The following is a 15,859-nucleotide window of genomic DNA, read 5'->3' as shown; positions in this document are numbered from 1 at the left end:
TAAAATAAGATATTTCATTGTGACATTTGTTACTTATATACACCATTGTTTATTTTAATACCAACGTAAATTATTCTCAGTTGAGTTATATTTACTGCCTTAATGTGCTATAAATATCTGAAATATATCTGTTACATCCATTCGAATTACAAGTGTACTGCCTTCAATTTTTTTTCTTGAAATTTAAGTAGTAATAAATAATATGTGAAAGATATGTGAAGACTTTGAATACTTATGAGAGGTAAAAGTCTCTCGTAACTTTATGAGAGACTTTTGACTTAAGAGAGACTTTTATGTGTAGACTTTGCTTTATGAAACGGAAAAGTCTCTCATAACTAAAGTCTCTCATAAGTAGGACACTTAGGAGAGACTTTGGGGTTTATGTCTAGACATAAATTCTTTATGAAACACCCCCCAGGGCACTTATATCAGAAGGGAAACTTAGGGGCTGGTGTCAATAAAGTAAAAGGTTCACTTTTTTATCAGAAAAGGCCGGGCACTAATAAAAGGGGAATGGGGCATGTATCACAAAGAAATAGGGGGTACTTGTCAAAGTGAAAGGGGCACTTTGCATATTTGAATCGGGGAAATAATCAGAGGTTGATAAGTGAATTTATGCGAAGGGGCACTAAAAAGAAAGAAATAGTAGTGCTCTCCGCCCCCCCCCCCCTAAAGCCCGAAATTACTCAAAATGTAATCAAATAATAATAAGCACATGCTTGCACTGCTAAAAAAAAATGAATCATTTGTGAGGTCTAGTAAATCAGACTATTTAAGTACACGTGTGCTCGAATGATGACGTATTAAGTTTCTATAAATAGCACATTATTAATGCAGGCTTTTGATCGCACCTTTTGTTTATTTACTTGATGGCTTGACGTAGGTCTGGTCAGCAAATTGCATCAGAAAGGCTGACTGAAATGCTTGGTCTCTACGTGTACCTTTTCAATATTTAAATTAGTATAACTTTGAAATTTGAGCTGAGCTGACCGGACTGTGCTGTTACATTACATGAATTGAATGGGGGGTAAGTTCTGCATCTGGGTGTCACTCCAGCAGCTGCTGCCCGCCCGAGCGCTGGCTCGCCTAGGCCTAGGCCAGCCCGGCGGGCGTTCCGAGGCTACCCGTTAGAGGTCAGCTAAAGTCTGGTGCGAATTTGGGCACAGCTCAGAAGCATGCAGTATGCAGCATGCAGCATAGTTCAGAATCTGGCCTATTTAATTTTGATCTCCACCACACCACGCTACCTCCCCCTACTTACTTGCTACCAGCCGATCATGATGTGATCATTAAATCAGGCTGGGCTGGTGCCTGGTGAACATAAATATTAAAAAGCCACAATTAGACTACTTTGACGACTTGAATCAAGTGTGTAGACTCTAGGGAATTACAAAGGATCGGGCAGATTCTGGACTATATGCAGCAGTGTTCTTGCCTTAGACGTACCCTGAGTCCTGACTATCATGAGTTTGACAGTGTGTGTGTGTGTGTGTAATTGGGTTTTTCACAGACGTGTATCAATCAGATATGACTATTTAAGTCTCTGTCTGCATGGGGACCGACTTTTAACGAAATAACGTCACCATCCGAAAGATATGACTCGGTTTCGAACCTGCGTCCTCGGCTGAATCAGTTTGTAACTTCCATTATTAGCTGGATTACAGGCGCTCACCACAATGCACCGTTACTTTATATTATATAAACTCTACTTAGATCTATATCAAATTTTTTAGGACCGTGGGAGCTATTGAGGAGGGTCTATAGATTAGTATACTTAGAGGTCTATACTAAAACTTATACCGTAGATCTATTCACAATAATTCAGTCTTCTTTCTTAATTGTTAATTAATTAATATCTGATTGTGAAGTAAAATATGTAATCTAATTGTGTTAGTGTTACCATGGTAACCAGGCCAGGTTCCTGTTACTTAGCTTAAAAAATGAGCTAATATGTTAAAAATTATAATTCTTTAATAACTTAATGGATCATGGATGGGAAAATCTATCGGGTTCTTGTAGAACTAGGACTCGGAGAGTGATTCGGCAGAGTCGGATGTACTCAGAGGAGAATAATGATAAGAATGAGCTTATTTTTTCGGGTTAGACTCTTACGTGTAAGTGATTAATCAGGAAAGATGTTGATGAAAGTAAACAGATATATGTTTCTGGTGCTAAGTGTGTGTGAGGGCTCTCTGTAAAGGGAGCAAGGTGAAAACCTTGTAGCAGTTAAAAGCTGCGATGTTGAATATCAGTTCAGTCATTTAACTCAAAATCAGTCTACTTCATTTGGGATATGTTCCTCTGAGACTTCATATTTCTTCACCAAATCCATCTCGGAGGAGAGGCAAAATATGTTTTAAAAACTCCCCCAAGCAAACAGATTTATTGGTGTAGTTAATCTAGTTATAAGTATACTAGACAGGAAATGAGAAAAATCCATCATGTTGGACGTTTTCAGTTTTGCAGGGACAACTTAGTCGTATAGGAGCATGCCCCCTAATGTTAGACTGATTTTTTTCAGTGTATAAATTGGCTAATTGAACATCCTTTTTAATTTCTTTGTACAGCTGTCTTGTTTCAGAAGTCATAGAAAAGTACCACAAAAGCCTCTATAAAGTACCAGGTGGGGGATCTGTACTGCAACTTAAGAAGAAGAAGAGATCTTCACGAGTTTATTTGAAGGAATCAAGACATCATGGGTCAAAAGTCAAGAGATCTGGACAATCTCGTCTCTGGAATGGACGACATCACACTCTTCGTCATCAAAATCATATTTGTTGTCATCGTCATCTCCATCACCCATGCGCTATACACCTGGTGTACCAAAGGCAATAAGTCCAGCAAGACCACACGATCTGCATCATCAACAGGTGCACCAAAGGCCACGCCCAAAGCTTCGAGCACAGCCTCGTCGCCCCAAGCCTCGGCTCCTCCAGAGCCACCAGCTTATGACAGCATCTACCCAGACCTGAGTAAAGAGCTGAATGCAGCTAAGAAATCAAGCGGAGGAGGAGGATTGTTTTCCTGGCTCTTTGGATCAGGAGGTGGTGATGGAGCTCGGGATTTGGTGTTTCAGAGGATTGCTGACCAGTTTTATTCCGTTGATGAAGTCAGCAATGCTATCCGACAATCGGGACTAGAATCAAGTAACCTCTTATTCGGTAAGCATGAATTACTGGAAACACTCAAACAATTGAAAGAGAATGAGGCCTAAATTGCCCTTTAGCTGCCAAAACATGGGCCGGTTGGTTGGAAATCTTTTTTTTCTCCCTCTTTGGGCTGATATTTCTCATTTTTGAATACTTTTATATTTTTGTTCTCTAAAAAACAGAAAAAAAATGAAAAAATAAAAGGCAGACCGTAGATTTCAAGATTTTTGGGTAGGTCGCAAAGGGCAATACAACATCTTTTTTTAAGGCCTGATTGTAATACCATTGAAAAAAAAAATTCCTGATAATGATGAAACTGAAATTGGAACATTTATATACATTTCGTAGCAAGATGATTAAATAGAAAGGAATGTAGATGTTTAGCATGCAAGAATTAGAGGAGGAGAAAAACATAAATAAGAGGGGGGGGGGGGGGGGCTAACCAATTAGATATGCTAAGTTCTAGAAAGTTGGGGATGGAGGGAGAGAGAGAGAGGGGGGATGAGAGAGAAAGAGAGAGGAGAGAGAGAGAGAGAGAGAGAGAGAGAGAGAGATGGGAGAAGAAGAGGAACACTCTTTTTATCATGTTATTGCTATCGAATGAATACTGACCTCTCAATGTCCCTAGGAATTCCCAAATATAAACCCTATTCTCTTGATTGTTTTAAGGTGTTGATTTCACTAAGAGCAACCTACACACTGGCATGCAGACATATGGTGGAAGGAGTCTACACAGAATCCAGCCTGGAGAAATGAATCCTTATCAACAGGTTTGTAAGAATATAGCACTATCATGATAAGGTCTGGTAATGAAAACTTATTCTGGTAGAAGCTAGGTACAGTCACTACAGTACAGTGCCATTCAGAATGGGTTGTATGTTAGACATGAATCCATGTAACGGTATTATTGAAATGTGTATTTTCATGAACTTGATGAAAACTGGAAGTAAATATGGGTATTATCGTGATTCAGGATCACCATACATTTAGTTTTGAATAATGATACATCCAAACAATTATTGCACATTTGTATGATTTTGTTTTTTTATTGTATTATTGCACACATGTATGATTTTGATGTTTTCAACAATCTTGTAGTCATCAGATAAGCAGGAGCAATTGTGGTAATTCTAGCCAGTATCCAGTGCCATTTTGTAATTTTGATCAAGTGTTTTATCCTTTTGATTAACTGATGGCCAGTGTGCTATACACCTGTGATTTTCCATGTTGAGCGAATAATGTAAATAAGCACTGGAATAGAGAGACCTCATCATTAAAAACACCTCTTTGATAGAAATATAATAGTTTGATTCTTTTCTGTTTTGACAGGTGATATCCATCATAGGCCGTACCTTAGCTTCTTTTGACGATGATGGTCTTATTCCTGCCTTTGGTTTTGGCGACATATCAACCCAGGATAAGAGAGTATTTCCATTTAGGTGAGTAGCCTTGCATCCCCAGGAGGGGGGGGGGGGGGGGGGGGGGGGGGGGGGGGGGGAGGAGGAGGGGTGTTTCACAAAGTTTCTAAGTTAAACTTAGCTTTAAAGATGAAGTTGAGTTCTGGTCATGCAATTGCATTGTGAAAGAAACGGTGTGGAATCGATCAGAAAAGGTTGATCATCTAGTATATAAGTATTGGTGTATACTGCAAGGTTCTGGAATCATCAAAATATTAGGAAATTTGGCCCAGTCTTGGTAAATTTACAAGCACTGTACACAAAAAGATGTATATGGGGCTACACGAACATGTGGCATAAAAATCTGTTCCGATTTTTATGTTGTTACATGCCATATTTAGAATATGAAAGCATTTGAAGAGCCATGCTTTTCAGGGGAAATTTGTTATCTAATGTTCTTCCACACTTGCATAATAACAAAAATAACGCTCACAATTAATTTTTCACCTCTTCCCAGAACTCAACCTTCTCTTTAAGTTTGACTTTAAACTATGGAAAGCCATTAGCATCTTTGAAAACATTATGTAAAAGGCATAACATGTTGATTCAAATCATTTGTATTTTCTATTATCAAGGGGATTTCATGGTCTTGATGTGGAATTTATGAAAAGTCTAAAATACTAGAATTTTGGCTTTTGAATATATTTTATTTTAAGGCTACAAATGGCTCTCCATAATGTTTAAGCCCAACTTAGAGTAAGTTTGACGTAGGATATTTGTGAAACACCCCACAGCTCCCGGATTCTCTTACCCTCAATAATCAAAACTAGATCAACGATGAACCCAATAAAAAAACGATCATGTTGATTGAAATCGATGAAATACAGGACCTTTGTAGGGGACATTGATTGTTTGTTTTTGATCACTGCCCTTCACTTTGTATCTAGATGGTGATGACATAGTTGAGGATATTAGTGTACTCCATTATCGATAAAACACACACACACACACACTCACAAAATATATTTCATGCCACTCCAGACTACTCACTATTGCATAAAAATCCAAGTTGTTTCCCTTCTTGATTTGAAAAACAGAAAGCCAGAAAAACTGTCCAACATTGAGCATATTTTTATTCTGCATATTTATCAGTCATATATATATATATATATATATATATACACAAGAAGAAGCACCTTCAGCCATATCCATGTGTTTTTATTGTACATTGCAGACAGAGACATTTACACCTGGGCCTACAGAATGTAACTCTGATCAACCTAAAATTCCAAACTCCATAGTCTACATTTGCCATTCATGGAATTCCCCATACAAAAAATATGATTATTTTACACTTTACGTTATATCTCATTTCTAAACTTTCTTCAATCAGGCAAGATGGCATCTGTCATGGTTTCCAAGACGTGTTGGATTGTTACTCAAGGATTGCAGCTAATATTCAGATGAGTGGACCAACCAATTTTGCACCCGTCATCAGACAGGCTGTTGAAATCGTTAAGAAGACACAATCTGTAAGATTTGATCCATTCCTTTGTGTAACATTTCTTTTTCCATGATAATTTGTTCTTTTTTTGTTTCTTTGTTTTACCTGGCTGCTAAGAAAGCATGTGTATTCTTGTAAGTAAGCAACCATGGGACCAGCCAGGGTATGGCTAGAAGTCTAGAACATATCTAAATTCATGGAGCGGATTGAGTTTGGAGACGTCAGGCAAATTTACATGCAATATATGGTAGAAATTGTAGAACAAGAATTAATAGTGTCTTCTCCAATATTATCTAATTTACATAATTTGGTTTAAAAATTTGGACTAGTGTTAAGAAATTTTTTCAGAAAGCAATCATAAAAGTGTCTCAAATTTTCAAATTTGATGACATGGCTCAAAAGTCCCATTTGTGGATAGTTGTGGACTTGATAATGAAAGGTTTGAATAGGATTGAATGTCACCCTAAATAGCAAAATGTTGTAACTTCTTTTTAGATGCTGATTTCAGCATTTTTTGCTCCTCTAAGAAGTTGTCAACTGTTGCCAACTAAAATAAAAACTCATTTTACTGCAATTCATTTGTTCTTGCCCACCTTTTACTTTGTAAATGTTTAAAGATAAACTCCAGTACTGGTAAAAAATTAAAAAAAATTCTCACAGAATCAAACGAAACTTACACTGAATGTTCAAGATTACAAATAAATGACATGTGCCAAACAATTTTGGAAGAAAATGTATACTGGCTGAGTAATGAGCATAGAAAGACAAGGAAATCAAGGTAGTACTAGCCCCGACACCATGTGTGTTGTCCCATATATAACTTTCTATGTGAGTGCTTGTTACTTTACCATGACTCGGTCAAATTTATTATGATTTTGATGACTCCGGAACCTTGCAGTGCACACCAATACTTACATGCTACATGATCAACTGTTTCTGATCCTTTCCACACCTTTTCTTTCACAATGCAATCGCGTTACCAGTACTAAAGTTTATCTTTAATGTTGATAAAGGTACTAAATCTATCACATACAGTACTATTCATTGTAACTAAAAGCCCACCCTTTTCCTCTCTCTAATCTTCCTCATTTAGCAGTACCACATCCTGATCATCGTAGCAGACGGTCAGGTGAACAGTGAGAGACAGACAAGAGAAGCGATCGTTGAAGCATCTCAATACCCTCTCTCTATCCTCATGGTGGGCGTAGGAGATGGACCCTGGGACATGATGAAGGAATTTGACGACAACCTGCCAAGAAGGAAGTTTGATAATTTTCAGTTTGTGGATTTCTTCCGGGTCATAGCGGGACGAGAGAATGCCGAGGCAGCGTTTGCACTGAACGCTCTCATGGAAATACCGGATCAGTACAAGCTCATTCGGAAATTAGGACTGTTGGATTTCTAGAACACTAACACAACTAGTGAACCCTCTCTCTCTCTCTGTACATACTGGCAGAGATGCATGGCAATAATCTATTAATTGAACACACTCATGGAAATACTGGATCAGTGTAAACTCATTCAGAAATTAGGACTGTTGGATTTCTAGAACACTAACACAACTAGTGAACCCTCTCTCTCTCTCTCTGTATATACCGGCAGCGATGCATGGCAAAAATCTATTAATTGAACACACTCATGGAAATACTGGATCAGTGTAAACTCATTCAGAAATTAGGACTGTTGGATTTCTAGAACACTAACACAACTAGTGAACCCTCTCTCTCTCTCTCTGTACATACTGGCAGAGATGCATGGCAATAATCTATAAATTGAATACACTCATGGAAATACTGGATCAGTGCAAACTTATTCGGAAATTAGGACTGTTGGATTTCTAGAACACTAACCGGAGTTGTGAACCCTCTCTCTCTCTCTCTCTGTATATACCGGCAGCGATGCATGGCAAAAATCTATTAATTGAACACACTCATGGAAATACTGGATCAGTGTAAACTCATTCAGAAATTAGGACTGTTGGATTTCTAGAACACTAACACAACTAGTGAACCCTCTCTCTCTCTCTCTGTACATACTGGCAGAGATGCATGGCAATAATCTATAAATTGAATACACTCATGGAAATACTGGATCAGTGCAAACTTATTCGGAAATTAGGACTGTTGGATTTCTAGAACACTAACCGGAGTTGCGAACCCTCTCTCTCTCTTTCTGTATATACTGGCAGCGATGCATGGCAATAATCTATTAATTGAACACACTCATGGAAATACTGGATCAGTGTAAGCTCATTCAGAAATTAGGACTGTTGGATTTCTAGAACACTAACACAACTAGTAAACCCTCTCTCTCTCTCTATGTACATACTGGCAGAGATGCATGGCAATAATCTATTAATTGAACACACTCATGGAAATACTGGATTAGTGTAAGCTCATTCAGAAATTAGGACTGTTGGATTTCTAGAACACTAACACAACTGGTGAACCCTCTCTCTCTCTCTCTGTACATACTGGCAGAGATGCATGGCAATAATCTATTAATTGAACACACTCATGGAAATGCTGGATCAGTGCAAACTTATTCGGAAATTAGGACTGTTGGATTTCTAGAACACTAACCGGAGTTGCGAACCCTCTCTCTCTCTTTCTGTATATACTGGCAGCGATGCATGGCAATAATCTATTAATTGAACACACTCATGGAAATACTGGATCAGTGTAAGCTCATTCAGAAATTAGGACTGTTGGATTTCTAGAACACTAACACAACTAGTGAACCCTCTCTCTCTCTCTATGTACATACTGGCAGAGATGCATGGCAATAATCTATTAATTGAACACACTCATGGAAATACTGGATTAGTGTAAGCTCATTCGGAAATTAGGACTGTTGGATTTCTAGAACACTAACACAACTGGTGAACCCTCTCTCTCTCTCTCTGTACATACTGGCAGAGATGCATGGCAATAATCTATAAATTGAATACACTCATGGAAATACTGGATCAGTGCAAACTTATTCGGAAATTAGGACTGTTGGATTTCTAGAACACTAACAGGAGTTGCGAACTCTCTCTCTGCATATACCGGCAGCGAGGCATGGCAATAATCTATAAATTGAATACACTCGTGGAAATACTGTATCAGTGTACTGTTGGATTTCTAAAACACCAACAGGAGTAGCAAAGTCTCTCTGTATAGACCGTCAGTGATGCATGCCATGGCAAGAGACTTCACGTTCAATGCACTTGTGGAAATTCCAGATCAGTACAAGCTCATTCGGACTTTAAGACTGTTGGATTTATAGGATGAGAATGCCAACTCGGTTTCTATAGACTGTCAGATTTGTGTTACAAGTGACATTTGATCTATTTGCTAACTTGCTGTAATTCACAAGCAAAGGAACAAAAGAGAGTTGTCCATTATTATGAAGAGATGATAGAACAGAATTAAACAAATTCAGACTGCAATGATATCGGGGACTCTTGATAACTTGAATTTACAGTAACATCTTTGTTACATATACAGAGAGAGAAATAATATTCAAATTTATGTTTATTAGCCATGGTACCTTGCACTTTTTATGCAGTAAATATGACAATATTTTTTTAAGTATTAGAAGCCTTTGAAACTTCAATAGGTTTATTAATTAAATAATGCATAAATATTGTTACTTTTATAATATCCTTATAAGTTATCTTCAGAAAATATTTTCACATTACTTCCACTGCAACTTTGCAATTGCATTTACAAGTTTGCATTCCTCTTTTTACGTCTTATATCCAGATTGAACATTTTATTCATACATTTCATTGAAATATGTTTTATGAGGATTATGAACAAATGCACAATACTACAAATGAAAAAATTCAAATATATATGTAAGTACATTGATTTTCAAAGCCAGGTGTCAACTCCTCCTGTGCAGAATATTGAAAAAATGTTACAATATAAATTAACGAAATTAATTTGGTCACAACATGAAATGTCACTGTGATTTGATATTTGTACTCAGGTAATGTTTGCATGATGAAGAGATCAACAAATGACAGTAATAATTGGCAATACCAAGTAATTACTGGAATAACTATTAGGTGCTGTACATGTATGATGTGTTCATTCTGAAGTTTGAGAAGCTATTGTTTATTGTGTGGTACCGTCAAACTGTTAACTGTAGTAAATACATTACTCTTTTCCCTTAATACTTCTTCCTAATTATATGATTTGAACTACCTAATTGAATGAGTTTGGATGACTTTATCTACAACTGTTTTTAATTGCACTAAAATCAATGTATAAGAAGTAGCCTTCCTCACATATTTTTTCCAATTTGAGGTCACAGGTTTTGCATTTCTGCATTCAGGTATTTAAACCAACCCCCTGTCTCATTTTTAATGCATGCTAGCTTATCTAGACTTCGGAATACTTTGTAAGGTATATTTCTGTAATAGTTCTTGTGTAGTTATAGTGTAAAATGAACATTACATTAAATTCATTACAATCTCGTTGCCCTATAAATATTTATACTTTTACACTAATACTGATACTTATATTTTTACTTTTGTATATAACTGTGTTTCTGTAATTCTAATGCAAATGCAGAAATAAAATTCAATGCAATTCATTTCAATTTATAAAAGTCCATTTCCTCTTCAGTGTTTGGAATGTAGAATGAGTTCCTCTCCCATAGAGTAATGTCCGGTCTGGTCTACACAATATTGTTATTGTTACTTTGTCTTTTGAGTAGCAGGATTGCTTGTCTTAGTTCGTGTTGGTGCTTTGGTTCCTTTGGCCTCAAGGGTTGGTCTCTTTCGATGGTGTTTCTTCTCCAGCTTTCTCTCAACCGGTGGAATACTGGCCACTTTCTCCGATCTGTCCAACGATGCTCTCCACAACGCTCTCTGGAATACCAACCCATCGTTGCCACCGTGAGTTATAGGCGGCAAGAACAGATCTTCAGAGGCCTTCTTAGTCTTATGCTTCTTTTCATTCCATGGAAACCCGTCATGTGCTGGTTTCCGGAATATCAAAGGAAGCTTGAAGTTCCGCAGAATATTATCGGCGTTGTAGTTTCCGAAATCTTTCATGCGGCATCGCTGTGTGACGTTGAATCGTAGATGCCGATCTTGAATGGGCAGTGACGCCGAACCCGCAACCGTTGACGATCTTGGATTCCATTCTGTGTTGGTATTCCGTGCGCTGTGAGACGGTGGCGTGTGTCCCTTTGGGTTGATAGGAGGATGGATCGGGAGTGGATTCAGGCGGATGGTGAGAAGTGAACCGCTGGATATCTGTTCACCGGCTTGGTCCACAGTTTCTTTGCATGGTGTCTTCCAATGGGTTATACCCATGCGCTTTGGCCTGGCATGCATGATGTGGTAATCATCACCAGCTAAGGGTATGATGCTGCTATTGCTCTTGGGCTTACATGGTGAAATGCAAGCCTTAATCTGCAATAACAAGAAACAAAATCATAGAATTATTCCATTTAAAAGAGTATTATACAGGGAGTCAAACTAGCTCAAAACAAGGGTGTCCAGTCTTACAACGTATACATTTCTCAGTTTTCTTATCATGAAGTTAGCTAATCTGAAAACAACAAAGGGGTCCTGGGTTTCCCCATGTGCCAATGGCCTTTCCTGTTTTTGTGGACTTCCATTGTGAAATCCACATGGTGAAGGTGATGATGATGACAATGGTGATATTAATGAAGACCATGATAGTGATGATCACGAAGAAGATGAGGATTATATTATGACGGCTCTGACAAAGAGGATGTTTAAGATCGTGACTAAAATCAGATGATGATTATAGTCGCAATTATGATGCAAAAAGATGATGATAATTGCAATGATGACGGTGGTTTTGATAACGAGATGGGGCTTTAGTCGCCTTTACTCTTTCTCACCTTTCTCTTTTTCTTTCTTCAGTCTTCATTCTTCATTCTTCATCTTCTTCTTCTTCTTCATCATCATCTTCTTCTTTTTCTTCTTCTTCTTCTTCTTCTTCTTCTTCTTCATCATCTTCTTCTTCTCCTTTTTCTTCTTCTTCTTCTTCTTCTTCTTCTTCTTCTTCTTCTTCTTCTTCTTCTTCATCTTCTTTTTCTTCTTCTTATTTTCTTCTTATAACGTCTTTATTTTCTTCTTGGAAATTGTTGACTGATAGCTCAGTTATTTTCCCCTTCCATTTAGTCTTTTATCTTTTCAACGGAAACTCTAACAATTCATGAAGGATATTCCCTTTAAACCAAAATAATAACATTGTTAGAATTGATAGACCCATATATTATCATTAAGAAACCAGACACCACTCAGTCATATTTTGTTTTTGCTTTCTATCATAATTTTTTTTACAACCGGAATTCTTAAATCCTATAATAGAACTTATAATAAATATAATACCGCTCAGATTAACACCAGCTGAATCACCTGAATGACAATGTTAAGAATAACACAATGATAAATTGAAACTCATATCATTTGTTTATTATACTAATAAATGCTAATTCGAATCCATAATGTTCAAAATACCTCTAAACGCTTCACCGTGCCGAGCTGGTCGTAGACGGTACAGAAAACATACAACATCAGATTATTCGATCCGGCAGTAGAACTTTTCCAGGAGATTCCGACTGAGTTGGATTTCGAAAACATTAATCACATATTACTACGAGAAGTAGTTTTGTTATCATCTTAAAGAAGTCGTACTTAGACAATGCAGTGTGAATCAGAGGCCCGGCTATAATCAATGATTTTGTTTGAATAATAGATATGTCACTACGGAGAGCCGCATAATCAATAGTGATTAAATGTATTACTATTGTGACGTCAACAAAAGGAACATACGCGCAACAATTAAGTTTGACGGGTGGATGCGCATTGTGTGAGAAGTAGGTTAGGAATATGACCTCGAAATGAAAACAATGTGCTAATGAGATGGCTTACCATATACCTCCATTAATGCGATTTCTAGAGCTGCTCTCGATTTTCAATATATGGCTTGAAGTCAGTCGAACGTAGGCAGCTAAGAATGTCCTTAATAATTCATCGTTTCGTATACATAGAAGATTATCTTTTACTTATCAAAGCAATGAAATAACAACAATTTAATGCAAACTTTCTCAAAGATCGACCCCCACAATGTTATTGTTATACTACCGTGAGGTATCTATATTGTACATTCAAAGTGCCTCGTTAACTATATTATGTAAGAAGTGCCCCTTTTCACCAAGGAAAAGTGCCCCCTTTTACTTTGACAAGTGCCCCTATTAATTTGTAAAAACTAATTAAGACTCGAATACGCCATTGCATATATCTCATTTGGTCCCTTCTTACCACAGACAAACAAAAATGTTCATCTAAAATTAATCTGGGTCTCGTCTTAATTACTGTGAGTTGCGATTGATTTGGATCAGATGCAACTCCACGTAAATTTGCGGTCTCCTATCTCTTTTTACACACGGAAGTGGCCCTCGGGGGGGGGGGGGGCAGAGGGAGGTGAGGGCACAGTGCTCAATTTGTGAAAGCGCCTCTTCCCTTTTTATCTCTAGTAAGTGCCCATTTTCAAGTACGAGAATTAAGTGCCTCTTTTCACTTTTGATAAGTTATCCTCCTTCACAACTGATAATAGCCCTATTCAAGTCTGAGAGGTGCCCCTGTTACTCTGACAAGTGCCCCTTTTCCTTTCTAATAAGTGCCCCTTTCCCAATGATAAGTGCCCCCATTTAAAAAAGAGCCCCTTCCCCCTTCTCATAAATGCCCCTTTTGCATCTCTGCGGTAAATAATCCTTTTCACTTCAGATAAGTGCCCCCTATATCTCCGACAGTTATTGTCCCTATGCAAATCTGAGAGATACTTGTTTTACTCTGTAAATTGCCCCTTCCCCTCCTGATAAGTGCTCTTTTCATGTATGATGAGTGTCCCTTTCACCTCTTTAGTATCTGCCCCTTCTATTTTGACACTTGTTCCTTTCCCTGTTAGATAAATGCTCGTGCCCCTTCCTCCTTCTCATAATTACCCCTTTTGATCTCTAGCAAATGCCCCGTATATTTCAACATTTGCCTCCTTTAAAAAGACCCTCTTTTCCCTTCTCATAAGAGCCCCCTCTCACCTCCGGTATATGCCCCAATTAAAATTCGATCGGTACCCCTTTTCTTTTCATTTTCCCTTTTAAAGGGATAGTTGAGTTCTTTTTTCAGACCGCAAATGCCTTCAAAGTGCATGGTTATTGCTCTTATTCTTATCTATGACATTTATAGTGCCTAGCTTTTAGAACCTAAAATTGCTACGAAGGTAATTTCAGACCCCAAAATGTGTGAAATTTAGCCAATACGATCATACCAATTCAGCTCCACTTTCCAAAAAACATGGTGACCGTTAATTAATTATTTAATTAAAAATAACAATACATGAGCCGGCTAATTGCGGGTAATATAAGCAACACGAAATGCCAACAAAAAGCCAACATCGGCGTTGGCTGAAATATAACGTAAAAGGCGTTTTTTTCAACGGTTTTTTTTCAAATTTTTCGAAATATCTAATATTTGTGGTGGTACACAAGTATTAGAAATCGTTATATTTCAGCCGTCTCTAAACCGATTTTGTCATTTAAATATTATGTTCTTTCAAATTTGACACTCAGTTTTTCATTATCTCACAAAAAAATTATTTTCACCTCTGATATTACCCTTTGAAATTTGAAACATGCTCCTTTCATTTTCAGACCATCACACCCAACTGCAAAGTATGATGTTTAAGCAGTATCTTGTCTGTTGTATAAGGAGAAACAGATATTGCAATCATCCCTGATAACTTGATAATGTAGGGGACTAGGGGTATATACTAATGTCTGAAAAATTGTATATTTTCGCTTTGAGGTTTCCCTTTGTAGGTGCCCTTTTTTCTTCCTCCAGAAAGTGCCCCTTTTGTTAATGTCCCCCCCCCCCCTTGGAAGTTGCTCAGCCGCCCCTGTGTACGTACTATATAGTTGCGATTAATATTAATCGCAACTTCGCAAGTAAGTTTCGATGACATATATGAACTCTTTATAAGACGGGGCAAAGCTCATAAAAGAGTTTATAGAGTATACAGCGTAGGGCTATGAGAAGATTATAGGGTTTATATGTTTCGTGCAAGCTATTTTCATTATTTGCATATATTTTTTTTTCTAGAGAGAAAAAAAAAAAAAAAATCTGAAATAAACTTCTTATGGTTCAGTGGCTTATACTAATAAGATTTTCTTTTTCATACGTGAGAAAAATGTAACTGAAAGTAGTTTGAAACGTTTATAGTTTTGTTTGCCACGTACATGTAGGCCTACGTCTTGTTGTATTAGATCAAGTTTTAGACATATTTATTTGGAGATGAATGCACGGCGGGTTTTTTTTTTTTTTTTTTTTTTTTTTTTTTTTACCTCTGTCTCTGTTATGTTTTCAATGCAATTGGATGTTTTGTATTAGTTTGTCATAAGATTATAGATAGTTTTATATATAGCTAGACTAGAATTCGATCGTTGAGGAACAATTAAGTTCAAAATGTATACTTGTCATCAGACGCGTACGCAGGATTTTTTGTCGAAAGGGGGGGTATTAAAATTTGAAAATCGCGCCGAAAATTTCTAACCGCTGAATATAAGCGGGGGTGGGTGGGAGGGGTGTAAGAGTACATCCCCCCCCCCCCGGAAATTGGAAAATTCGACCGATCAATATTTTGTTCCGGTGGTGGGGGGGGGGGGGGGGGGGGGATGGGGCACATCATATTTCACGTATCAAAATTTAGCCTTCAGTTCAGTTCACTTTATTCAAAACTTTCATTAAAATATACAAAGGTAAATAAACATATAATAGT

The 15,859-nt window shown here is 37.5% G+C and overlaps 2 protein-coding genes across 4 annotated transcripts; one reads left to right on the top strand and one right to left on the bottom strand.

Moving 5' to 3' along the window:
* Positions 1-1,110: 1,110 nt before the first annotated feature.
* Positions 1,111-10,264, top strand: LOC585457 (E3 ubiquitin-protein ligase RGLG2). Of its 3 annotated transcripts, XM_030987324.1 has the most exons (7): positions 1,111-1,133; positions 2,568-3,161; positions 3,819-3,919; positions 4,479-4,588; positions 5,940-6,078; positions 7,144-7,455; positions 9,180-10,264. In XM_030987324.1, exons 2-6 carry the CDS (start codon positions 2,696-2,698, stop codon positions 7,453-7,455), a joined length of 1,128 nt encoding a protein of 375 aa, XP_030843184.1. In that variant the 5' UTR covers positions 1,111-1,133; positions 2,568-2,695; the 3' UTR covers positions 9,180-10,264. The 3 variants fall into 3 exon arrangements, with proteins under 3 accessions (XP_030843184.1, XP_030843185.1, XP_030843183.1); XM_030987325.1 differs by lacking the exon at positions 9,180-10,264 and having other exon boundaries at positions 7,147-7,891; XM_030987323.1 differs by lacking the exon at positions 9,180-10,264 and having other exon boundaries at positions 7,144-7,891.
* A 78-nt stretch (positions 10,265-10,342) lies between these two features.
* Positions 10,343-13,307, bottom strand: LOC105441187. The gene is made up of 2 exons (XM_011672077.2): positions 12,544-13,307; positions 10,343-11,463 (listed from the first exon to the last, which is right to left on the bottom strand). The coding sequence occupies exons 1-2, from the start codon at positions 12,664-12,666 to the stop codon at positions 10,741-10,743; spliced, it is 846 nt and encodes a 281-aa protein (XP_011670379.1). The 5' UTR covers positions 12,667-13,307; the 3' UTR covers positions 10,343-10,740.
* Positions 13,308-15,859: the final 2,552 nt, after the last annotated feature.

This window comes from Strongylocentrotus purpuratus, unplaced genomic scaffold, assembly GCF_000002235.5.
Source record: "Strongylocentrotus purpuratus isolate Spur 01 unplaced genomic scaffold, Spur_5.0 spur5_scaffold_16, whole genome shotgun sequence".
Taxonomy (NCBI): domain Eukaryota; kingdom Metazoa; phylum Echinodermata; class Echinoidea; order Camarodonta; family Strongylocentrotidae; genus Strongylocentrotus; species Strongylocentrotus purpuratus.
The sequence above is the reverse complement of the archived record's forward strand: the minus strand, read 5'-3'. Positions and strand labels throughout refer to the sequence as shown.

Coding starts and splice junctions, on each gene's coding strand:
- LOC585457 (XM_030987324.1), top strand. CDS start 2,696: ATGGGTCAAAAGTCAAGAGATCTGGACAATCTCGTCTCTGGAATGGAC. Junction 3,920..4,478: donor AAATGAATCCTTATCAACAG/GTTTGTAAGAAT, acceptor CTGTTTTGACAG/GTGATATCCATCATAGGCCG. Junction 4,589..5,939: donor AAGAGAGTATTTCCATTTAG/GTGAGTAGCCTT, acceptor TTCTTCAATCAG/GCAAGATGGCATCTGTCATG.
- LOC105441187 (XM_011672077.2), bottom strand. CDS start 12,666: ATGTTTTCGAAATCCAACTCAGTCGGAATCTCCTGGAAAAGTTCTACT. Junction 11,464..12,543: donor GCACGGTGAAGCGTTTAGAG/GTATTTTGAACA, acceptor TTGTTATTGCAG/ATTAAGGCTTGCATTTCACC.